Consider the following 26,333-nt stretch of genomic DNA (forward strand, 5'->3'; position numbering starts at 1 on the left):
GGTATATGCCCAGTAATGGGATTGCTGGGTCATATGATAATTCTATTGTTAGTTTTTTAAGGAACCTCCATACTGTTCTCCATAGTGGCTGTATCAATTTACATTCCCACCAACAGTGGAAGAGGGTTCCCTTTTCTCCACACCCTCTCCAGCATTTATTGTTTGTAGATTTTCTGATGATGCCCATTCTAACCGGTGTAAGGTGATGCCTCATTGTAGTTTTGATCTGCCTTTTTCTAATAATTAGTGATGTTGAGCATGTTTTCATGTACCTCTTGGCCATCTGTGTGTCTTCTTTGCAGAAATGTCTATTCAGGTCTTCGGCTTATTTTTTCATTGGGTTATTTGTTTTTTTGATATTGAGCTGCATGAGCTGCTTGTATATTTTGGAGATTAATACTTTTGTTGATTCATTTGCAAATGTTTTCTCCCATTCTGAGGGTTATCATTTTTTGTTTATGGTTTCCTTTGCTATACAAAAGCTTTTAAGTTTCATTAGGTCCCATTTGTTTTTATTTCCATTACTCTAGTAGGTGGGTCAAAAAAGATCTTGCTGTGATTCAAGTCCAAGAGTGTTCTTCCTATGTTTTCCTTTAAGAGTTTTGTAGTGTCCGGTCTTACATTTAGGTCTTTAATCCATTTGGAGTTTATTTTATTTTATTCATTCATTCATTCATTCATTCATTCGTGGCTGTGCTGGGTCTCCATTGCTGCACACGGGCTTTCTCTAGTTGTGGCGAGCAGGGGCTACACCTCGTTGCAATGCGCAGGCTTCTCATTGCAGTGGCTTCTCTTGTTGCAGAGCACAGGCTCTAGGTGCACAGGCTTCAGTAGTTGTGGCACGCAGACTCAGTAGTTGTGGCCCACAGGCTTTAGAGCGCAGGCTCAGTAGTTGTGGCGCACGGGCTTAGCTGCTCTGTGGCATGTGGGATTTTCCCGGACCAGGGCTCGAACCTGTGTCCCCTGCATTGGCAGGTGGATTCTTGACCACTGTGCCACCAGGGAAGTCCCACACCGAGTCTTAGTTGTGGCAGGTGGGCTCCTTAGTTGTGGCTTGTGGGCTCCTTCATTGTGGCAGCCAGGCTCTTTAGTTGCGGCATGCGTGTGGGATCTAGTGCACTGACCAGGGATTGAACCTGGGCCCCCTGCAGTGTGAGTGTGGGGGCTTATCCACTGTGCCACCAGGGAAGTCCCTCAAATTTATTTCTTCCCCAACCCCCAAGCATGCCTTACTGCCTCCTAGAGGTTAGAAAGAAAAAGACATTTCCGAGACTTGCCTGGAGTTCTGTTGTGCTTGTGACTTGACTTCCACCTAGCAGATGACTGTGGAAGATTTGGAAGAGGAAGGTGAGGGAGAAAGGCTGCAGTCCCTGAGGGATTTAAATTTTCTACTTTTCTCTTGGCCGTGACTCTTAACCTCAGCGGGGTTGGGTAGGGTACTGAGCATCCACTTTCTGGCATGGATTGCAGCTGAGGCAGTAGGGTCTTGGAGCTGACAGTTGGGGTACTAGCCTCCTGGTTTTTCCCCTCTAGGTAACTTATGTCATTTTTCTCTGGCTGCTTTCAAGATATTTTCTTTGTCTTTAGTTTTTAGAAAGTTAATTATGATGTGTCTTGGTATATATTTCTTTGGATTTATTCTTTTATTATGTTTGAAGTTCATTCACCTTGAATCTGTAGGCCTTTTGCCAATTGTGGGAAGTTTTCACCCATTTTTGTGAGTACTCTTTTTTAGCCCTGTCCTGTTTCTCATCTCTTTCCAGGATGCCAATGAATGAATGTAGTTCTTTTGTTAGAGACTTGCAGTTCCCTGAAGCTCTGTTCATTTGTTTTCAGTCTGTTTTCTCTCCATTGTTCGGGTTGAGTAATTGCTATGGTTCTGTCTTAGAGTTCACTGATTCTTTCTTCTCTCCATTCTGCTATCAAGTACGTCCTCTGAGCTTTTTACTTTGGTTGTTGTATTTTTTAATATCTTCTTTTTCTTTGCTGAGACTTTCTATTTCTTTACTGAGGCCTCCTAGTTTTTCAGTTGTTTTAAGCATGTTCATGGTTGCTTGTTGAAGCATTTTTATCATTGCTGCTTCAAAATAAGTGTAACATCTGTGTCATCTGGATGTTGGCATCTGTGGATTATCTTTTTTCATTCAGTTTGAAACCTTCCTGGTTCTTGGTATAATGTATGATCTTTTTTATTGAAACCTGGAAATTTTTGGCTTATGTTTTGAGACTCAGGATCTTATTTAAACCTTCTGTTCAATTGTCTGTTTCATGCTGCTCTGGCAGGGGAAGGGGGGTTGCTGCTTTGTTACTACCAGGTGGAAATAGAAGTCAGGCTCCCCCTCTGAGCTTCTCTTGATACCTGGGGATAGGGAGGGGGGTTCCTCCTTACTTCTGGGTGAGAATGAGAGTACTGGCTCCCAACTTGGTCCCCACTGACACTGGTAGGGGTGGTCTCATTACCTCTAGGCAGTGATAAAAATCCTGAGTCTCCACTGGGCTTCCTTTGACACCATTTCTAGGGGTAGTTGGGGAGGGGGCTCATATGATCTAGTAGGGGTAGAAGTCCAGGCTCACTATGTGGTCTCCATTGACCTGCATGGGAGGGAGAAGTGGAGTGGGGATGGCCTCATTATTGGTGAGTGGGGATGAAAATCCCGGCTCCCTCCCTAGCCCTCTCTGGTACCTTCCTGCTGGGGGGGATGTTGGGGAACTTCATTACAGCCTCTTGAGGGTGGAGGTCTAGGCTCCCACTTGGCCTTTGCTGATGTGGTGGGGCCACTTTTTTTCCCTGTGGTGTTTGGCTTAACTGGAGTGGTTATTGTCTAAAAGTTTACATTTTCTGTCTCTCTAGGCTGTCCCTTTTCCTTTGGCTAGTGGGAGTAGGCTTTTGTGGGCTTTTTTTTTTTTTCTTTCTATGTCCATTGGCATTTCTGGGTGACCAATTTCTTCACCTCTACGTCTGGGATATATGAGGCAAAAAGAAACCCAGGGAACTCATCACTGTGTTGTTTGCTGGGTCCCGAGGTTACTAACCAGTCTGCCTTCTTCACCCCACCTTTTCAGAGTCATCTTATTATGTTCCTTTTCTTTGTAATATTCAGGAGTTTTAGTTGTATTAGCAAGAGGAATGGGGAAAAGAACATCTCCATCTTCCCAAAAGCAGAAGTCTCCAGATTTCACATTTTAATCTTCTTTGATTTTCTGAATTTTCTAACGTACAATATGCGGATAATACCTAGTGCATGGGATCATTATCAGCATTAAATGGGGTAACTTATGTACAGTGTTTACTACTCTCCGTGGTATTTAGTAAGTGTTTAATAAAAATAATTCGTTAATCTTTTTAATGTTCTACAATTATATATTGTTTAGTTTCTTTTTAAATGTCATGAGTTCAAACCAGAGTTTTACTTCTGTTAATAGTTTTTCTATAAAGTATGTTTGGGGTCTTCCGTCTCCCAAAGATATGGCTGTTCTCTGAAATTGGATTTTTTTTTCAAGAGAGAGAGAGAAAAGACAGGCGGCAGAAGCTCTCTGTGGATTTCAGACATTTTCTGTTGTCCCTGTGCACTGTTAAAACACCTTCTATGTAACATTGTTTCCATTCTTAACAGCACTGCTTCTTGATTGAAGCATGAGTTAATCTTGTCCTGTCTTGATTTTTTTCCTTTAGCACCTGAGGGCAAATTTACATCGTTGCAATTAAGCAAGCAGACACATGTACAGTCCATGTGTTGTTTGCTGTTGTATTGCATCAGTAAAGCCTCATTTCCTAGAATGGACACTGGCATGAGACTCAGGCAGTCTACAGGCCTAATCCCAGGCTGATTTTCTCAACTGTCAAGTGGATCCTGTAACACTGACAGGCTGTTCTGGGCTTTGATTATAGTGGTGATTAAGTCTGCTCAAAAAGTAGTTTGGAAGTCAGCAAATATTTGCATATCTGTAACTTCTCAGCAAAGGATATGGCCAGTAAGGTTTGGCGTATGGGAATTTAGGCTGTGTTCTTTAGTCGAAGTCTTAAGCATAGCATGTGTGTATGCTTAAATGTCCGCTCTTTGGACTTGCTGCTTTTTTTATTTCTAGGGATCCATCTACGCCCTTATCAGCTGGAGGGAGTCAACTGGCTAGCCCAACGCTTCCATTGTCAGAATGGCTGCATACTGGGAGATGAGATGGGCTTGGGTAAGACCTGCCAGGTATGTTACTGTGGAGTGAGTACTGTTCACCTCTACTGAAGTACCTCCACACGACTCATTACTATCTTTAGCTGCCAGCTGTTGGTATGTATTTTTATACTAAGAGGTAAAATGCCTGAACCTTTGTTAAGAGATCATGACCTTGGACTTGACTTTTCTCTTCATGGAGATGGTTTTGAACTGTGTCACTACCTTTATGTTATCTATCACTCGACATATAGGATCACAATTAATGGGCAGGGTTTTTCTCTATATAAAGCAAATATACCTGTCCCAGGAATCAAATTGACTCTGCCCTCCTTAGTAATATTTTATCTAGTTAAGATAACTGGATCATTTCTAATATTAGTCTCCCTTCCTCAGTGGGTGGTGGGGCTAATTCCCATTTCTCTGCCATGCTAGAGAAGTACAGAGGAAATACTCTATGTTTTCCAAAATGCCTTGGCCATCTAATTGTAGGATATAGTCTAGGCACCTGGAGAATTAGATGTGACTTCCTTGGGCATTGATTAGCAGGTTGCATGTTGAGATTGATGCTTCCAGTAGGATGATCACCAATACAGCTCATGTTGACAGATGTCAGTGGTAGGCTTGGATTGATGAAAAGTCCAGACACAGATACTCCTTGGGTTCATCACACAAGGTTTATTCATCTATGAGGTACCAAAGAAAGTCAGTGCAGTCAGGATACACAACAGAGGCAACTTGAGCAGAAACCATGGAACTGTAGGTTTCTTGATTCCAAAAAGGTTTCATCAGTGAACCCACAGAGTGAGTAAAGTTCTCATTAATCCTTTTAGAAGCTTAACCTGCCCCCTCTAACCTCACATCCATAAACGTCAAGCTGGAGCAGTTCTGCTCAGAGTCTAGGCTGACCATGTGTTGGAGACGCCTTAATCTAATCCAGGTGTACCTCATCAATCTTGTGGTTATTCAGGATACAGTATGACCTCCGAGCATGGTAGCCCCAGGTACCTCATTTATTACCCTCAGGTTTCTCAGGCAATAATTCTGGTTCTAGTATATTCCTGAACTGAGAGCTATGGAACAAAGGTAAGTTTCCTAGTGTTTCTGGGAGGGAGGCTAACGGACTCTTGTACTCAGGTACAGAGCCCTCCTTGCAGTCTCCTGTGCCATGGACATTGGAATCGCCCAGACTTGATTCAGAGCCAGCAAATTCCACATGTCCTTTGCCTTTCCCGTGGTGTTCGTATAGCTCTACTTTAAGTGCCCTAAAAATCGCCTCCAAATTCATCTTATTAAAATTTTGTTTAGAATTTTTGCATCTGTGTAATTTTGCATTGAGTAATGTCTTTGTATGGTTTTGGTATCGGGGTAAATCTGGCTTCATAAAGTGAGTTGAGAAGTATCCCTTCCTTTTCAGATTTATGTAAGAGTTTGTGTAGAGTTGTTACTGTTTCTTCCTTAAATGTTTGGAAGAATCCACTAGTGAATCCAAATTTGTTTTGTAGATAGCTGGTTTAAGATAATAAAAGATAAATTTTCTCTAAATAGGCTCTTCAGCACAAACTAAACAGAATGGTTTTAATTCGGTAAATACTTATTGGGTGGTTGTCTGGGCACAATCTGGGCTGGGAAACCATGGGCAGTTAAAAAAGAAAAATATTTCCATTATGAAATTAACGTATTATCAGTTAAAACCCGTAACCATAGCACTCTAGCCATAATCATGAATAGCAATATGTGTTTTACATGGTTGAAATTATAGTGCACATATAGTTTGCATTTTATTAATCTAATAGTAATTGTTATTTTCCATTTTATATTCTTCACAGTGATTATTTTCTATTGGCTGCGTAATAGTCCATCAAGGGAATTGATCATAATTTACTTGAATGTTTTACAGATGAGGAATGGAGAGTTCCCCTCTTTTGTGATATTTAAATTAACCTCTATAGGAACATCTTTGGGCTTGTATAGCTTTCTTAGGATTTTGGATTATATCCTTAGGATAGATTTTTCTAAGAAACAGTTCAGCCATTGGGGATGGTGGGCCCTCAAACTTTTTGTTTTATAAAAGAGTGCTATTTTCTCTATGTATCACAGCAACCTTTTAAAGAAAATTTTCTGGTTAAAAGTGTGTATAGCCATATCCTAAAATAAGCTATTGGGCTTTACAAAGATTTTCAGTTTAGACCCTGACCTGAGTTCATGAGGCTATATTATTGTTTGTTTTCCTCACTGGAATGTGTGCCCCAGGAGAACTAGGAGTTTTGTTTGTTTTGTTCACTATTATATACCAGAGCTCAGAATAGTGCCTAGTAAATAGAAGGTGCACCATCAATGCACATGGAGGCAGGAAGGAAAACATCCTCTCTTAGGAGATGCTGGCCAACAGCAAGAGGCCACCACATGGTTGGGCCTCTTTGCAGTCAAGTCTTGATACTTCTTACCTTATGTTTTTAGAGCATTCCTGACCTTGTGCATCATTTGCATTGTTTTCGTTGATTTCTATTGTCTTTCCTGATGTTTTCCTTTGCATAAAAGGTTCAGTTACATAAATTTTGAGCACCATTGCTTGTTGACTGTTGATGTAATTGAGTACCATACATTTCTTTGGCAGTCATATTGAGGCTTACCTGATTTCACTCTAGGAATGGGTGACTCTCCTAATGTGTGGAGGATTGTACATTATTTTTGTTTTTTGTAAAGCAAGTCTTCTACAACAATTTGTGTTTGTGTTTTATTATTTTTGATGCGATTGTTAAGTGTTCTCTACAAGGTTGTGGGGACTTTATCGTTGTTTCTCACGTGGAAATGTGGTCAAAACCGCCTTCCTTTTCTGTGTTCCAGACTATTGCTCTCTTCATTTACTTGGCAGGAAGATTAAACGATGAAGGACCATTTCTGATTCTTTGTCCCTTGTCTGTTTTGAGCAACTGGAAAGAAGAGATGGAGAGGTACAAGAGTAGATGTTGCTGAAATTTTATTTTTTACATTAAGGTTTTGTTTTCTAGGTGCTACGTGAAATATGATAAAACAACATATTGTCCTAAGCAGTGAGTTTATTTCTTCCAGAAAACTCTGACATGAGACAGTGTAGATAGAGACTGAGGATCTGATGGGGGAGGGTCCAATGGATGTTATTGTTACCTTTTGTCAATTTGAAGGTCAGTACTCATTTTTAGTAAATTTTGCTGAACTAAGGAAGAAACCATCTTTTTCATAGTGATATAGTGACACTTCATAGGAAGTAACGAATGTGGAAAAATAGTTTTTTTTTTTTTACAGTTAAGACAAGATCCTTTTAGATGTTTATCTGACATGTCTCCCTCTTCACACGGGGACTTACCCTTAGGTTTACCCATTACTGTAGGTAAGATTTCAGGGTCCCAGGACTCATTCTGACTGCAGGGCATCCTGGGGTCTGCACATCTGCAATCCTTCCATGAAAAGTAATTTTCCAGACATGCACCCCTTTTCCATGGCTCTATGTTTGTGCTCATCTACCTCTTTTCTTGGATTCAGATTTGCTCCAGGTCTTTCCTGTGTAACATATTCAGGTGACAAGGAGGAGAGAGCCCACCTACAGCAAGACCTAAGGCAGGAGTCACGTTTTCATGTGCTGCTAACTACCTATGAGGTATCTGTTTGTTTTTCTACAGCCAGAACTCTTAACCTGGGACGTTAGAAGTTGTAGAATCTACTGGAATTATATTTAATTTTTTTCTCTGAGGGTTCATATTGTTCTGAGAAGAAGGTCTACCTTTATTAGATTCTCACAGAGAGGCTGTGAGCAAAGGAAGCGAAAGACCATTGTGCTCCAAGTTAGTTAGCTATCTCTCCCTCTCTGTCCTGGTGGATCAAGGGGGAAGGCTTCCCAGGTAGGTACTACTTGAGCTGCCTCTTGGCCGATGAGTAGAAGGAGGCAGGCAGGCAGGGGAAAGGGTTTTTTGGGCTGAGGCATCGTCTCTTGTTACTGGAGGGTGGGAAAGGAGGACACTTAGTTCCAGACACTTAGTTCCAGTCCCTGTTTAAGTCCTTGTTCTTCAAGCTAAGACTGTCCAGGTCACTGTAAGCAAGACCTGCCACTCATTCATGCCTCCCTTTGTTTGTCTGTAAGATGGTGCTACTTAGAAGTTATGCTCAGAATTTCTTACGTAGTGAATGAATAAGACTTAGCTAAATCCTGTAGTTTAGGAGAGTTAATAAAAAGTTAGCTTATTAATATCAGAGTTATATCAATATCAGCCTTTGTAATGTGTCTTCCTTAATTTTTCAGGTTTGCTTGAAAGATGCATCGTTTCTAAAGTCGTGAGTATGTTGCACTACTTCAGAAATTGCCTTAAATGTATCATGAAAGTCACGTCTTTACTTCACATTTTAGCACTTTGCGTTTTTTCCTGATGTGTCATCCATGAGTCTTATCTGGTGTGCGGCGTGGCAGGAGTCTTACAGTCTAACCCCCTACTCATTAGGTGTAAATCTGTGGGTTCATTACTTAACCTCTGTGAACTTCAGCTTCTTCATCTGTAAAATGGGGATAATGAAATTTTTACCTTGGATGTTTGTTGTGAGGATTAAATAAGATAAGGTGTACGTGGTGGGTGGTTAATAGATACTAGATTCTTTACATCACAACTTGCATAGACACCTTTCAGGACTGCAGCGTGGAGATTTTACTACAACACAGTAGGTGAATTATTTGAGCCTCTTCCTGGAAGTATCCTAAAAGATACTATAAAATTAGCTTTTTATTTATTTATTTATTTTTTACATCTTTATTGGAGTATAACTGCTTTACAATGGTGTGTTAGTTTCTGCTTTATAACAAAGTGAATCAGTTATACATATACATATGTTCCCATATCTCTTCCCTCTTGCGTCTCCCTCCCTCCCACCCTCCCTATCCCGCCCCTCTAGGTGGTCACAGAGCACCGAGCTGATCTCCCTGTGCTATGCGGCCGCTTCCCACTAGCTGTCTCTTTTACGGTGTGGCAGTGTATATATGTCCATGCCACTCTCTCACTTTGTCCCAGCTTACGCTTCCCCCTCCCCATATCCTCAAGTCCATTCTCTAGTAGGTCTGTGTCTTTATTCCCGTCTTGCCCCTAGGTTCTTCAGAAAGGGATTTTTAAGTATACTTCTTTCCAGTGAATTGGCTTTCAGGCCTCTCCTCAGCTCGTGAAGTGCAGGAAACGTAGATGTAACTCTTAGTACTACCTGGCAGTGGGGACAAGGTGTTGCAGTATGTGGTTAAGACAACAGTCACCATGTAAATCAAACAAGAGCTAGTTTTAGGTGAATAAGAAGTTATGTGGACAGAGTTTCATTCTCCATAGCATGTGTAGTTATGACATGGTTAGGTGGGGTTTGCATCTTTAATATTTGGAGACTTTTCAAAGTGCTTTATCAATATTTTCAATGTTATTTCCTATCCAGGTTCTTCTGAGTTGGATTTTTATTTTCATCTTATTTTGAAACACTAAAGGCTCAGTCATAGATTTCATGACTTCCATCTAGTGTTTTTGTTTCACTTAAGTTTCATTTAAGTAAGCATATTACCTTACTTTTCTTAGGAAAAGTATATGTGTTCCCTCTCACTTCTTTTTTATTATTAATATCCAACTTAATATTTATTGAAGATGTGTCCCCTGGAAAGACACTGTTCTGGGAGTTATCAGCAATACCAGGAAAGTAAACCATAGAGTGACACTAAGAGGACATAAACTCCAGTAGAGGGGTAAGAAGGGTAGAGATATCCATAATACAAGGCAATATATCAGAAGTCTCAACAGACAAGAAGATTGGGAGATAGATGTTACTGGGTACTTTACATAAATTATCCTATTTAATCTTCATGAAAACCCTAAGGTGGGTATTATCATCCGTTTTATAGATGAGAAAGGTAAGAGATTAGGTGACCCATCCCAGGCCACGTTGCTAGTAAATGGCAAAGCAGACATCCAAACCCACCACTCAGTGCTGGGGAGCTTCTTCATAAGAGGGCTTTACAAAGTATCTCGGTGCACTGGAGTTGCACATTTTCAGCAGAAATACAGTCTTTCTATATTAGATCATCTGCCTTCAATCCATTCCAGGTGAATTTAAGAACCTAAATAATAAAGAGACATCTATAATGTTTACTTAGTATGAACTCTAAGAACACGGATTTAGTCTTTTTTTTTTTAATAGATCTTTATTGGAGTGTAGTTGTTTCACAATACTGTGTTAGTTTCTGTTGTACACCAAAGTGAATCAGCCATATGCATATACATGTCCCCATATCCCCTCCCTCTTGAGCCTCCCTCCCACCCTCTCTATCCCACCCCTGTAGGTCATCGCAAAGCACCAAGCTGATCTCTCTGTGCTACGCTGCTGCTTCCCACTAGCTATCTATTTTACATTCGGTAGTGTGTATTATGTCGATGCTACTCTCACTTCGCCCCAGCTTCCCCTTCCCACCCCGTGTCCTCAGATCCATTCTCTATGTCTGCCTCTTTATCCCTGCCCTGCAACTAGGTTCATGTATTTGGCAAAGTTATACTTTGTATTACTGTATTGCACACTCTGAGAACAGCCAGGGAGTGTAATGTAATCTTTGCCCTAAAGAGGCTTATCATATAAAGGAGGCAAGCATATACAGTGGAGAAAAGACAGCCTCTTCAATAAGTGGTGCTGAGAAAATTGGACAGGTACATGTAAAAGTATGAAATTAGAACACTCCCTAACACCATACACAAAAATAAACTCAAAATGGATTAAAGACCTAAATGTAAGGCCAGACACTATCAAACTCTTAGAGGAAAACATAGGCAGAACACTCTATGACATAAATCACAGCAAGATCCTTTTTGACCCAGCTCCTAGAGAAATGGAAATAAAAACAAAATTAAACAAATGGGACCTAATGAAACGTAAAAGCTTTTGCACAACAAAGGAAACCATAAACAAGACCAAAAGACAACCCTCAGAATGGGAGAAAATATTTGCAAATGAAGCAACTGACAGAGGATTAATCTCCAAGATTTACAAGCAGCTCATGCAGCTCAGTAACAAAAAAACAAACAACCCAATCCAAAAATGGGCAGAAGACCTAAAGAGACATTTCTCCAAAGAAGATATACAGATTACCAACAAACACATGAAAGAATGCTCAACATCATTAAGCATTAGAGAAATGCAAATCAAAACTACAGTGAGATATCGTCTCACACCGGTCAGAATGGCCATCATCAAAAAATCTAGGAACAATAAATGCTGGAGAGGGTGTGGAGAAAAGGGAACCCTCTTGCACTGTTGGTGGGAATGTAAATTGATAGAGCCACTATGGAGAACAGTATGGAGGTTCCTTAAAAAACTAAAAATAGAACTACCATACGACCCAGCAATCCCACTACTGGGCATATACCCTGAGAAAACCATAATTCAAAAAGAGTCACGTACCAAAATGTTCATTGCAGCTCTATTTACAATAGCCAGGACATGGAAGCAACCTAAGTGTCCATCATCGGATGAATGGATAAAGAAGATGTGGCACATATATACAATGGAATATTACTCAGCCATAAAAAGAAACGAAATGGAGTTATTTGTAGTGAGGTGGATGGAGTTAGAGTGTGTCATACAGAGTGAAGGAAGTCAGAAAGAGAAAAACAAATACAGTATGTTAACACATATATAAGGAATCTAAGGGAAAAAAAAAGGTCATGAAGAACCTAGTGGCAAGATAGGAATAAAGACACAGACCTACTAGAGAATGGACTTGAGGATTTGGGGAGGGGGAAGGGTAAGATGTGACAAAGAGAGAGAGTGACATGGACATATATACACTACCAAACGTAAAATAGATAGCTAGTGGGAAGCAACCGCATAGCACAGGGAGATCAGCTCTGTGCTTTGTGACCACCTAGAGGTGTGGGGTGGGGAGGGCGGGAGGGAGGGAGATGCAAGAGGGAAGAGATATGGGAACATGTGTATATGTAAAACTGATTCACTTTGTTATAAAGCAGAAACTAACACACCATTGTAAAGCAATTATACTCCAATAAAGATGTAAAAAAAAAAAAAAAGCTTATAGAGAGCTGAGACTGTGCATGTAACAGTATGAAAAATCAGAAAATTTTTTGACAGCAGACTTACAAAATCTTTGGATCAAGGGGACTAGAAGTTACTTTGTCCCACTTTCTGTTCAGTGCTGGAATTCCCTGTGCCTCGTCCTCTCCAGGAAACATCCCTTGGCGTGTCCTTTGATGAGTGACTTGACCTCCTTCTTTCACTGAGCCCAGATCCACCTCCCTGAAGTCTGTTTCATTGAATACACTTTTTATTGGATGCTTGCAGTGTGTAAAAACCTGAATATCTAGTTCTTAATACCTTAATAATACCATAATAATCTTAATAGATTAATACCTAATCTATTTTGAATGGTAATTCAAACAGGAGCCAGGCACTGTACTGCAGCCACTTTCACACCTTATCTCATGACCAGTGTCCAACATCAGCTGCATTCTTATTCTTTATTATCCTTCGGTGCAGCCCCTGGTCCTGCTACCCAGCAGGAATGATCCCAATTCCTGCTGGAATTTTACCCGTTTTTTGGATTTTCTTTGTGGCCTCAGAGGAAGAAGGCTTCTTCCTCTAAGGCCAACCTCTGCTCAAGATCTTCCTCTAATATTTGAGGGATTTTTATTTCCATACCTACTGTCTTCCCAATATTCTGCTTTACTTGTATATACATTTAGTTTTTTAAGTATAAAAATAATGTAGTGGGAGTACAGAATGTTTACAAATGAAATAAAAAGTTAAAAACCTTATAACTTCCACTTCATTATCTTTTGCATGGTTTTCACATTTGTGAAAAAGATATATAATACCTTTTTTAGTTATATAGGCCTTTATATTATAACATAATCATATTTATCATTTAAAATGCTATATTTTGTCACCCATTATTGGACCTATTATTATTATTTTCAATTTTTTGCTGTTTTAAATAATGGAGCTTGGAACATATTCATACATACATAGTTTTCCATATTTTGAATTTTTTTGGTGGGAAAAACAGCTTCCCAGGAGTATATGCAGAGGATGTGCTTTTATGACTACAACCTCTTGAGAGTTTGTGGTCGTAGCTATCATGCTGCAGAAGTGCTCTGGCACAGCTACCAACGACTGCCACGTTAACAGAGCCAATGATGTATCCTACTATCTGTAACATTTGATCATGTTCACCACGTCCCCATCTTAAAATCATACTTTTTTAGCTACTGTGACACCACTGTCTCTTGGCTTTTCTTCTGGGTCTGAATCTCAGTTCTGCCTCATACTAGCTTTATGACCTTGACCAAGTCATCTACCTTTCTGAGCTTTAGTCTGTGTTGTTAAAATGGGTACAATAATGTCTGCTCACTTTATATTTTTGATTTAAATAACATACCTCAAGCCCCAAGCTGAGTGTCTGGCACATAGTAGGTGGTCATAAGCGTTTTCTTTTGCTTTATGTCTCCGACTCCTTTCTTTCTGCCTTCAATGCATAGATCTTTCCCATAAATTTCCTTAATTTTACTACCTTATCCAGATTGTCTTATGTACATGGTTAGCTCTCAGATAAGAAGGCAATTTGGGTGTGTTTCTAATAGAATGGGCTTGCTATTAGTCTTCCCAGCAAGAGTCATGGTTTTGTGGTAAGACTTTTGGTTGTGAGATATATGTTTGAGTTACACAAAACTGAAAGCTTGGATTTTTCCCTCACAGCTTCCCTTGGAGTGTTCTTGTTGTGGATGAAGCTCACAGGTTGAAAAACCAAAGCTCCTTGCTGCATAAGACACTTTCAGAGGTAAACTCCCAGGATACTCTTAGCTTTTATATAACTCCATTTTAAAAAATATTAGTTTAGTCCTATATAGAGCCAATTCAGTTGAAATTTTTTTTTTCAGTGAGATTTCTGCAGGGCTCAGTGAAGATATATGGTGACAGGAGTAGTACTTAATATGGCTTAACTACTTCTTCCTCTTTTACACAGGAGGTGATGTTTACTAAAATCTGGTTATCAAATGAATAAGACTCTACCCCAGGAAAATATATTGTATTTTTGGAAACGTTTCAACTGTCTTTTTGATCTTCTTCAAAGAGGCAGTTTCTTTAAAAATAATCTTACTGTAGTTTTTCTGTCTGCAGTAACAAACATATCTGACATATTGTACCCCTCCCCCACTTACCTGTTTAAAAAATTTGACAGTTCACAGAGTCGTGAAGAGACTGATTTCACACCGTTGAATAGTCCCTCCAATCTCTCCTGTCTTTGTCATACTTTTGAGTATGACACCCTTGATCTTATTCCATTCTCTTAATCTCTGGCATCATTCCGGCAAAGTAAATGAGAAATGTCATTGTAGCCCTAGATATGCCCTCTGTTCTGAGGAGCCAGTGGAACAGCTTGTGAGTATGAAGTGCCCTTCTCCTTGTTGACCTAGTAAAGGCTTGTTCGTTCATGAGACCCCCACGTGTGAATGTGTGGGACCATCACTGAATTTTGGTCCCTATCCTAAAATAGATCAATTAATAAATTTAGAGGTCTTCTGGAAGAAAGTCTTAGATTTTAATTCTATATTTATTGGCTAAAAATTGCAGTTTTTAGTGTTAATGCAGATATGGCCACTGTCTATTATTCGCACAGTCTCAAAGATTCCTGTCCCTTATTGGGGGCCCCTCTGCTCTGTAGTGTCCTTTACGTTCTTTTTAGGGACTCGTAACAGTATCTCTTTCCCAAAAGGTTGTCATATCCTGGCGCCTAACCTTATAAGAGACTGCTTCATAAACTACCATCCCAGTTTACTGATTTACAGTGGGAGAAGAGAAGCGGGTGTAGTAAAAGAACCCTGAGCTTGGAGTGGGGGAAGCTAAAGTCTGTTGCCTGCTCCAGAGCCTTTTCTTCTTACTCATAAGGAAACTAAGGCTCAGAGGGGCTAAGTGAGGAAATTGTTCTGCATCATCTAAGTATTCCTTTTTAGGTGAGGTTTGAATTGCAGACAACTAGTTGGTCAGAAAAAAACACTCACTTTTATAATTTTTATTTTTTTTCTTTTCCGTTATGGTTTATTACAGGATATTGAATAGAGTTCCCTGTTTTATGCAGTAGGAACTTGTTGTTTATCGATTCTATGTATAATAGTTTGTATCTGCTAATCCCAAACTCCCAATCTATCCCTTCCCCACCCCCCCTTCCCCTTGGCAACCACAAGTCTGCTCTCTATATCTGAATACTCACATTTATTGATTGGTGGGGAGAAGGGTACTGCCTTTTCCTCCTTCCTAATGTTGTTTTGAGCTTGTTTGTAAAAGTTGGAAGCAACCTAAATGTGAATATAAGGAATTGGTTATACAATTTATGCTATACCCATACAGTACACTTACAAAGTAAGGCTGCCATGAAAAATTATGCATAAGAATATTTAATAATGTAGAAAATATTTGCAAAATATTTTATACAAAAATGTTTACAAAATATCGTACACAAACAGATTGTCTCTGGACCTTTTTTTTTTTTTTAAATAAATTTATTTATTTATTTGTATTTGGCTGCGTTGGGTCTTCGTTGCTGTGTGCGGGCTTTCTCTAGTTGCTGCGAAGGGGGGGTTACTCTTTGTTGCATTGCACGGGCTTCTCATTGCGGTGGCTTCTCGTTGCGGAGCAAGGGCTCTAGGCGTGTGGGCTTCAGTAGTTATGGCACGCGGGCTCAGTAGTTGTGGCTCACGGGCTCTAGAGCACAGGCTCAGTAGTTGTGGCGCACGGGCTTAGTTGCTCCGAGGCATGTGGGATCTTCCTGGACCAGGGCTTGAGCCCATGTCCCCTGCATTGGCAGGCAGATTCTTAACCACTGCACCACCAGGGAAGCCCCATCTCTGGACTTCTTTTTTTTTTTTCCCCCGAGTATAAGTTTTGATGCCAAAATGGACACTGCTTTGAATAAAAATGTTAACTCATGTGATAGTGTAAGTTGATTTTAGTGACTGACAACCTTGATTATCTTTGTTGACCTCATTATTTTGGTCACTTTAGTTCTTTGCTTGGTGAACACATATTTTAAAAATGTGATTTGGTTATTGGAAACCTTTATTGTTGAACTACTATGAAAACACTGTCCTACAAGCAGAGCAGGCATGAATGGGCATTGATTAGACAATTTAAAAAGAAACGAAAAAAGGGAGAGTGCCCCCGCAAAAAAAAAAGATTTTGAAATCAATTTTAATTGATTGTGTCGTTTCATTTATCACCTTTTCTTATCTCAAAAGCATTGTCTCCTTTTTTTAATTTAATTTAATTTTTTTTAATTTTTGGCCACACTGTGTGGCTTGTGGGATCTTAGTTCCCTGACCAGGAATTGAACCTGCACCCTCGGCAGTGAAAGCACGGAGTCCTAACCACTGGACCGCCAGGGAATTCCCAAAAGCAGTGTCTTCTTATGACCCCCTCCCAAATCAAAATACAGAAACACAAGAAGAAAAGTAAAAGCTACCAAAAATCCTACTCCACTGCATATGTTAACATTTGGTGTATATGCTGCCACATCCTTTGCAGTGCTGTGTATACCCAAACATAAATATGCATATATATTATTTAAAAAATAAAAATATATTACTTTAAATATCAAGGTGTATATATGTATCTATGTAGATACATACACTCATACATAATGTATTTTGATGTTTAACATATATACACAGGATATGGCTTTCTCATTGTGCTGTATTATTTAACTCAAGTGGTCTAAGTTCTTGTTAATGTTAGTTCAGAGGTTGTCCTTTGCTTTACCTAATATCTGTTGTTACTGTTTTTCCTAACCTTTTACTTCATTAGTCTGTTATTCTTGGTGTTCTCATCTTTTGCTCAAAATTTAAAGAGTTTGTTTCCATTTTGGACTCTACATGGTCCAGAAATGTCCAGAAGTCTTGATGCCTTGCATTGGCTGCACCTGTAAAGTTTTACAAAAGGACATTCTTTTAAAAGAGATCTTCTTGCTTCTTGCTTGTAGTGGTGGGTCCTGCTGCTATTGCTTTGGGCTTCTCAAACTGCTTGGGTCTATGCTATGTGCTTGAATTCCCACATAGATAGAATAACAGTACCCATATTCAATACTCATGCAGTACTTTAGCGTTCAAAATGTGATTTTACTTACTTTATAATGGTATCTCCTTCACAGGATTATTACCCCTTCTTATAGTCTAAACTGAAGAGATATTATTTCCTACATCAAACAGTTATATACATTTTGAACCTGAGCCTTCTGATTTCATGTCCCTTTCGTCATTTCATTAAATCATGCCTCTCTTTGTAAAGGCTGTGATGGGTAACTAAGTCTTGCTTTCCAGGGTTATGGATTTTTCACTTTATTTATTTATATATTTGAGTTTTCAGTCGTCTTCAATCTCCTGTTGACCGGAACTCCCATCCAGAACAGCCTGCGAGAGCTCTACTCTCTCCTCAGTTTTGTGGAGCCTGATCTCTTTTCCAAGGAGCAGGTGGAAGATTTCATTCAGCGTTACCAAGATATTGAGAAAGAGTCTGAGTCAGGTAAGTTCCCTTCTTACAAATCATGCCCAAGAGGTCTGGCCCAGAGACTTCCCTAGCGCATGAGGGTTATAGATAGAAAAGAAAGAGAATCGATAACCAGAGGACACCTTCCGGGGAGATACAGAGCCACACAAAGATAAGGTGATGTCAGAGCCCTCCTGCTGTTCCCAGCTCCTGCTATTCATGACTCTCTTACTCGTTTGTTACATGATTCTATAGTCATGCTTATTTGGGTCATTTTCAGAAGAAATAATATCTGCTGATTTGCAGACCTTTTTTTTTCCAACATGTAATTTCCATAAGGACATTGTTAACTTCTCGTGCTACTCCCTGAGGCAGAAAAGTATGCGGGTGCTATAGTCTGAAACTGTCATTCAGCGTTCCACAGCACTGGTGTTTCTTTTAACGCTGCACCAAAACCAAAAGTCTGGGATGGATGGTGGTGGAAGTACAGGCGAAAGCCTTCCTTGTTTGTACAGTCACCATTCGTAGTCTTCTTCCTCTTGCACCTTTGCCCCCCCTGCCTCATAGCATTGTCTGTCTATCTCTGTGATATTATCCCAGGATGATTATTCAAAGCAAGTGGTAGGTATGCCAACTAGTGGGTATGTATGTACTAGGTGAGTGTGAGTTGGAAAGGCTCCTCACAGCAGAGATCCCCACACCACAGGCTGAAATTTACCTGGGGAACCTGCTCTGATTGTTCCCATGTTTAGGGTTGCTAGATAAAATACATGACACCCAGTCAAATATTACACAGGACATACTGATATTAAAAAAAATTATTTGTTTATCAAATTCAAATTTAACTGGGCACTTGTATTTTTATTTGCTATATCTGGTAATCCTACATGCAGTGTAATTCCAATTTAGGCTAGTTTTCGAAGTTCACGACAGCTGGGGAAGGAACAAGGGCGTTGAAGTCAAAGAACTAAGTTTGAGTGCTAGCAACATTAGAGCCAGCTATGTGACTTTGGATAAGGGGTTTAATTCCTCTGAGCTTCACTTAACTTAGTTATACAAATAGAGACAATATTACGTATTGCCCTACATTTCTGAGTTGTTATGCTGATCAAATGCAAAAGTATCCTGGAAACAGACTGGCTCTATGCAAATCAGATTATTAGTAAGAATCAGAAGGAGTTGGAAAGAAGAACCCAATGAAGGAAGAAATACTATGAAAAATTACCATGCTGGCCTAGAACCCAGAATTGGCATGAAAATGAGAAACAAAAATAAACTGTTGTATGTTCTCTAGTAGTTGATTGCCTTGGTCTTGCTTTTGTCCTACACTACTCTTGTATGTGTGTGTGTTTTTCCTTCATACAGCAAGTGAACTATACAAACTCTTGCAGCCATTTCTGCTGAGGCGAGTGAAAGCTGAGGTAGCCACAGAGCTTCCCAAGAAGATGGAAGTAGTGATATACCATGGCATGTCAGCACTGCAGAAAAAATACTACAAGGCCATTTTGATGAAAGACCTAGGTAATCAGCGGGCACTTGTCCATTTAGAAACTAAATGAGGATATGATTTGCATGCAAGGAAATATTTTATAATCACACTCACTTTGTATAGCAAGAATATGGGATGGAATTTTGTATTCTGAATAATATTCGGGTCAGCTGCAGAGTATCTTTAGTATAACTCAGACTTTATTGGTTGTTGCATTTGTGAAATTTCCTCCCCATCCCCCTGCTTCTGGTTTTCCTTATTGCCTTTAGTTAAGCAAACTCTTCTAGGTGTCCCAGTCATGCCTTTCATTTTCCTATCCTGACACATATTTAACACATTGCAAAACGTTTCGGTTAAATCATATTGGGTTGGCCAAAAAGTTCGTTTGGGTTTTTCTGTAAGACGTTACCCGAATGAACATTTTGGCCAACCCAATACTATCTGGAAGGAATGGGGACTGGGAAGGGAGAGATAGGAATAGACAGATCTCTCAATTTGCACTTTTTTGTCCCTTGGCTCCAGAATAGCAGTTGAAGAAGGAAATTTGGAATTCTGCAAAAGAGTAACAAAGTACCCCCTGAGTTTGTTTTCTAGTTAGGCTTCTTTCTTGAAACAAGGTGATGGTTAAGAAAACGTTATATCGATGTGCTATTAATTCTTAATGCGATTCAGTGAACTTTGGGAAGTTAATATAGGTTTGAAAGATATATTATTGAAATGAGTAAGGTTATGTATGGAAACTTACAGGGTTTTTTCTGTTGTTGTCCAGTAGTCCATCTCTCTCTCTCTTTTTTAAATTTCAGACGCGTTTGAAAATGAGATGGCAAAGAAAGTTAAACTTCAGAATGTCTTGTCCCAGCTTCGAAAGTGTGTGGATCACCCATATTTATTTGATGGTGAGGCAGTGCCCTTTTTTCTCACATTACTTTTTGTTGTCATTTCTGTGGCCAACTTCACAGCAAAATTCTTCAAAAGATTTGCCTATACTTACTGTCTATTTTCCCCCATTTTCTCTTGTTAATTTTTTATGTTGATGTTATCTAATGTATTGTTCATATTCAGATTTCTTCAATTGTCTCCTAAACATCCCTTATGACTTTGTTTTTCTTTTTTCTTTTCTTTTCTTTTTTTAAAGTAATTTTATTTTTATTTTAGATACAATGGGAAAACACAGGAGAATTTTAATCAGAGGAGTGACATTATCTGATTTACATGTTTTTATTGTTTTGAGCTACGGACACTTAAAAAAGAAACAACAGCAAAAACGAAACAAACAATCCAACCCCCAAAACAGCAGGTGCAGAAAGGATAACATATCCATCCCCCCATCCCCTCCCACCATGAAGACCTCCTCCCTTTGCTGGGAGGAGAGTGACATGGTTATACTCAAGGGCAGAAATTGGAGAATGAGAGAATTCTGTACAAATAGGCCTTGTTAAACACAATTCTCATTCTCCTTAGCCTTTCCCACATAGTGTGGTTCCTTTTTCACAATTGCCTCTCTTTGTTCAGCACAATAGAAAAGCATTTAAATTTTGCCACTTTTCTGGGTCTTTCTTCATTTCCTTAGGAGAGCTCCTTGTGTCATGTAAAAACTTATGGGAAATAATGTGTATGCTTCTCTCCTGTGAATCTGTCTCATGTCTGTCTTTTTTTTTAATTCAAGATCTAGTCATAGATCCTGCATTGCATTTGTCATTTTTTTAAACTTAATTCACTTATATTGGTAGCCTTCGGGACAATTCCAGGCTTTTTGTGGCTGTGAGGGCTCTCTTTACTCTCCTATAATCTAGAAATGTTCCTCAGCATTTTTTTTTTTGGTCTTTCATGAAATTGACAGTTTTGAAGAATCAAGGCGGGTTATTTTATGTGATATCTCATAATCTGAATTTATCTGATCATTTTTTTTTTAACATCTTTATTGGAGTATAATTGCTTTACAATATTCTGTTAGTTTCTGCTGTATAACAAAGTGAATCATTATCTGATCATTTCTTTATGATTGGATGCCCCTTGGTCTTGAACCCACTTGTTGAGCCTTTTATCACTACCATTCCTAGTTCACCAGTGGTCTCCGAGTGGCTCAACCAATAGTTGTCAGTTCACATTTTAATTAACCTCTCAAAATCTTGACGTAGTTGATTGCGTCTTGAGACACCTTTATCCTTTGTCTTCTGGGACAATACTTTCTCTCGCTTTTCCACCTGCCTTATGTCTGCTCCTTCTCAGCCTCCTTTGCTGCTTCCCTTTCATCTTATGGATGTCTAAATTTCCCTCTTAAGTGCTACTTTAGTTGCATTCTATACATTTTGATACGTAGTGTTTTAATTCTCATTCAAAAAAAAATTTTTTTTTTAAATTCACTCTGATTGGTAGCCTTTGGGACCATTCCAGACTTTCTGTGGCTATGAGGGCTCTGTTATTGATAGGATCAGTGTGGAGGGTTTGCCAAGTCATCTTAAGGAAGTCCTTGCCAAGTAGCAGTATGAATTGTTTTAAAATGTCACAGAATCTTAATTAGGTGCATATCAGAGCTTTTTTTTTTTTTTAAGAGATGGGGCATTGGGAACATGTAGATTTTGAAGGAAGCCCTCCAGGTTATTCTACTATCCCCACCTTGAGAATGACTCATTTATACATCTGAGCCTATTTCTTGATTTGTTTTCTAGAGTGAGAGCCTGAAGATTTCAATTTTGGGTCTCTTTGGTCTTTAGCATCCTTAGCTTCCTAAAGAGTGGGTTTCTTCCTTGGGTAAACATTTCTTAGGCATATTGGGTGTGCCAGGCTCTGTGATTGATGTTAGGCAGTGCTGAGATCATCATGTAAAAAATAATTATGAAATGCCTCAAAGAGATATGAGACTTGGGCCCTTTATCAGTTAGAAGGAGCTTGGCCTCTCTGTAGCCTCGGCTATCGGCTTTTCTGTTCAGTCTGCCCTGACTGGGGACACATTTACGGGGAGTGTGTTCTTTCTTTTCCAGGTGTGGAACCAGAGCCTTTTGAAATTGGAGATCACCTGATTGAGGCCAGTGGGAAACTTCACCTGCTGGATAAGCTGCTGGCATTCCTGTATTCCAAGTAGGTGGTAGGTTCATATTTTCTGCTCTGAGCTGGTGACTGTTAAAACCAGAATAAGGAGCAACTCACTGGTTTCTTGAGACTAATCCCAGTTCTCCTTTTTTCAACACCCTGATTCAGGTTCCATCTTCTCTGCAACTACAACCCCCTCCGCCCATTCCATTCCATCCCACACCATCCCCTCCATAATCATCCTTTCCTTTCCTGATTTCATACAGCACTTAGGATCCTAATCCAGTGCTTGGCAATGTGCTGCCTTAATCTGCTGTCTGGTTAATTGCTGTATATTAACCATCTCACTCCAGCTATATTGTTTAGTTCCGCAAGGACAGAGATAACATCAAGCATTTCTTGTTTCATTTCCTGCTGGTACCTTGCATTGAATTGGCACATAATAAGTACTTAGTAAATATTTACTTTTGTTAACTTGTGGGGCTTGGTTTGAACCCAGGGAGAACTTGGGGACTCTTTCCTTGAGACATGAGTCGGACATCGGATGACCGAGTCACTTCTGGAGCCTCTAAAGTTTCTGCTAAGTGTTCAGTGGCCTGGTGTCCAGCCTGTATCTGATCTTCCTGATCCCCAGAGGGACAGAGGAGTCTAGAAAAATCCTAGTTTCCCAAGGATTTCAAAGTTATCCCTTAGGGACAACTGACCCAAGTAGGCCTGAACCAACCTAAAACCTCAGATTTGGCAAAACTGTCCAGCATTAGGAATGTGCAAGTCAAATAACTGCATGTCTTACTATATTTTATTGGCTATGATGTATCTACTCTAAGTGTCTTAGTGTTGGAGAAGGACCCATAAGTATCTTCTCTCCAACCTTTTCCTTTCACAGGTGATGAAACAGGCCCAGAGAAGTTGTGTGGCTTGTCTGAGGCCACCACAGCTAGCAAATGACAGAGATGGGATTAGAACTGAGGTCCTCGATTTTAAGTTCAGTGCGTTTTCTACCAATCTGGGGCTAGAGCCTTGAAGGAGTTGTTTATAGTTGTTCATCTACACCCATTGCAAAATCAGATTAAATTAGTTTTCCTAATGAGAATGTTGTTTTGACAGTGCTGTGCTTCTCTGTTTACACAAACTTTTTTTTTTTCTTTTTCATTAGTTATCTACTTTATACATAGTATCAATAGTGTATATATGTCAATCCCAATCTTCCAATTCATCCCACCCCTCCCTTTCCCCCCTTGGTGTCCATATGTTTGTTCTCTACGTCTGTGTCTCTATTTCTGCTTTGCCAATAAGATCATCTATACCATCTTTCTAGATTCCACATATATGTGTTAATATATGATACTTGTTTTTCTCTTTTTGACTGACTTCACTCTGTATGACAGTCAAATAATGGCTGATAGCATGGGGCTCTAAGCTTGACTTTGTTTTTTGTTTGTTTGTTTTGGTCGCACTGCGCAGCTTGTGGGGTCTTAGTTCCTCAACCAAGGATTGAACCCTGGCCCCCAGCAGTGAAAGCACAGAGTCCTAACCACTGGACCGCCAGGGAATTCCCTTGAATTTGTTCTTGACTTAATCCATTTTACCTCCTCCTTTCCTCTCTCCTCTCCCTACATAAATTTTCTCCTGTATCACATGGGATATGAGATGCCACCTGCCCCTTGCTTCTCTAAAGTGATGTTTCTCAGAATTTTTAACCAATGATGCTATACATTGAGAGGATAGTAACTTTCACCCCCAAGTAGAGGATAGCTATAGATTGCCAACCACAAGCTCTTTAGGGTTATCAATTTTTGTTTTGTTTTTTGTACATTTGAATTTTGCATTTTTCTCTTCACAAATCTTTGTTATTTTGCTGTTAAAATAAAAGTGTATATTTCTTTCCATTTAGTATTTGACATCCTAGAAAGAGGTGTCTTGGTTATCCAGTCTTCCTACACCCTCTGGTGCATTGACACATGCTCCTGGGAATATCCCCACTCTAGTTTGAGAACTGCTCTAAGGATACAGCTACATGTGCAGTTATATCCTTATATAAAGCATTTTGCATTACTGAAGAAGTCTCTGTAAATGATTATGACGTTTATATTTCTGCTTCAGTATTTCATTTCTTTATAAACTTGCATTCTTTGGTAAGTGTCACCTGAGCGAAACCCACCTTAAATACTATCAGAGGTGGCAGTTTTCCTTTTCTTTTTCTTGCCAGGGGCCATCGAGTTTTACTTTTCTCCCAAATGACCCAGATGTTGGATATTCTCCAAGACTACATGGATTATAGAGGTGACATCCCTTGACCACTACATTGCTCAAGACTTTTAGACTTTTAACAGTCCAGATAGGCCCCTGAAGAGTTACCTGGGGTGTGGGGCTGTTACAGAGGAAAGCAGTGTAAGAACATTATTCAGAACCAAAGGAAGATTGCTTACAGTAGGGGCATGCCTGTATATGAGAAAGGACAAATTAGCATTTGGTTTTGAGCTGACAGTGTTTAATTCCACGGAGAATACTTGGAAATTGTTAATGTTTCTCTGTTTTCTCCCTCTGTGTGAAGGCTACAGCTATGAGCGTGTGGATGGCTCTGTGAGAGGAGAAGAGAGACACCTGGCCATCAAGAACTTCGGACAGCAGCCCATCTTTATTTTTCTCCTGAGTACCAGGGCAGGTAGGCCGCATAGACACTGACAGAAGCAGACAGATAAGGGGTGACACGGTACATTTACATCCTAACCATTAGTATGTTTTTCCTTAATTCTCTGAAAGGTGAGGTTATTACTGAGGAGTGTAAAAAAGGGGGAATTGAGGCAGATGACATAAGTTTATCAAGGTGCTGGACTTCTAGCATGGTGTTCTTTTCTATCCAACCGATCTAAGCTTTCATCTCATCAAAGAAGTAAGGCTAAAACCTGGGGTCATTGGAAAGTAATTCTGATCTGCTTTGACTATTGACCTGGGATCATCCTGAAAGATTTCTATGATTTTCTGCAAAATTTTAGTCACATTTGATAGAGACAGCTTACCTTCCCAGCCATGAAATGAGATAGCAACCTGTCTACTAGTTGTCCTTCCTACAAGTATCTCTGGAATAGTGTTGTAAAAGCTTAATAAAAATCTAGTATTAAAAAATGTGATTATAATGAAATTGCCAGCTTGTTAGAATTATTTATAACATTGCCTATATAAACTTGTTACAAATATTATACATGACATTTATAGTGTTTTACCAGTTACAGAATGTTTTCCATTTCTTTAAATAATATGACATCAGCTCTTGGAGATGAAATTATTCTCATGCCATGGAACAAGCAGACCTTAAGTTAGTTTTAAACTCATAGAATCTTAAGTTTCATTATTTTATTTTTTGTAGACCTAAATCTTGATGGACTAGATGCAGGAGCTCTGAAGGGATATGTGTCCTCTATTAATAAGGAGAGATCAATATCTTTATGAGAAGAGAGTTCAGGCTCACTTAGTAAGCATTTATTAAGCGCCTAGTACTACAGGGTATAAAAAAGAAGTGTTAGATACACTCGTTGACGGCAGGGAGATTGTTCCGCCTGTGTACGTCTCACCTCTGTATTGTGAAGATCTGGTCAGATTCATTTGACCCCACTCGCTTCCAAGATCATCGACTGCACCCTGGATCTCAGCCATTTGTTCCTGTCATTAGTTGTCTCAGGGGTAGACTTAGGAGAGACCGAAAGGATCAGGGCAAACATCATCACTGTTGGGAAAACAGCCCTATTTATGCTTTACTGATTTCATCATCTTCACATTCAGAGTGCAGCATTGTTTGAAACGTCTAAAATTAGGAAGAAAGAGATCTCTGCTTTTCAGCTAATCTCCTTGGAGTACTCAGAACTAGTTGAAACACAGTGATCTTTTAGAAGCCAAAGCAGTTCTGGACATGAGTCTTTTCCAAACACTGTCCTGTTTGCTCTCGCTTTTTAGCTGTAGATTTGCATCATTATCATTTTATTCAGCAGTTTCCCTCCAACTTTCAAATATTTCTGATTGAGTCATATTGCCACCAGGTGGCAGTGATAGCTCATGAATATGTCCCAAAGAAGTCTGGCTACAACTTATTTATAAAATATCACCCCTTCATGAAGAAGAGT

The 26,333-nt window shown here is 39.6% G+C and overlaps 1 protein-coding gene across 3 annotated transcripts in view; it reads left to right on the forward strand.

Annotated features, from left to right (window-relative positions):
* Nucleotides 1–26,333, forward strand: part of CHD1L (chromodomain helicase DNA binding protein 1 like) — a 59,349-nt gene that overhangs the window by 2,856 nt on the left and 30,160 nt on the right. For 2 of the 3 annotated variants that reach the window (XM_068540626.1, XM_068540627.1), the window contains exons 2-12: nt 4,087–4,199; nt 7,014–7,120; nt 7,689–7,803; nt 8,443–8,474; nt 13,917–13,998; nt 17,570–17,732; nt 19,062–19,217; nt 19,989–20,081; nt 22,167–22,263; nt 24,425–24,498; nt 24,770–24,880. In XM_068540626.1, the coding sequence (XP_068396727.1) occupies nt 4,087–4,199; nt 7,014–7,120; nt 7,689–7,803; nt 8,443–8,474; nt 13,917–13,998; nt 17,570–17,732; nt 19,062–19,217; nt 19,989–20,081; nt 22,167–22,263; nt 24,425–24,498; nt 24,770–24,880 (1,143 nt within the window). Of the gene's footprint in view, nt 1–4,086; nt 4,200–7,013; nt 7,121–7,688; nt 7,804–8,442; nt 8,475–13,916; nt 13,999–17,569; nt 17,733–19,061; nt 19,218–19,988; nt 20,082–22,166; nt 22,264–24,424; nt 24,499–24,769; nt 24,881–26,333 lie in introns of those variants that run through there. The other variant, XM_068540628.1, reaches the window with a different exon arrangement.

The sequence above is a fragment of the Eschrichtius robustus genome, chromosome 3 (genome assembly GCF_028021215.1).
Source record: "Eschrichtius robustus isolate mEscRob2 chromosome 3, mEscRob2.pri, whole genome shotgun sequence".
Lineage (NCBI taxonomy): Eukaryota > Metazoa > Chordata > Mammalia > Artiodactyla > Eschrichtiidae > Eschrichtius > Eschrichtius robustus.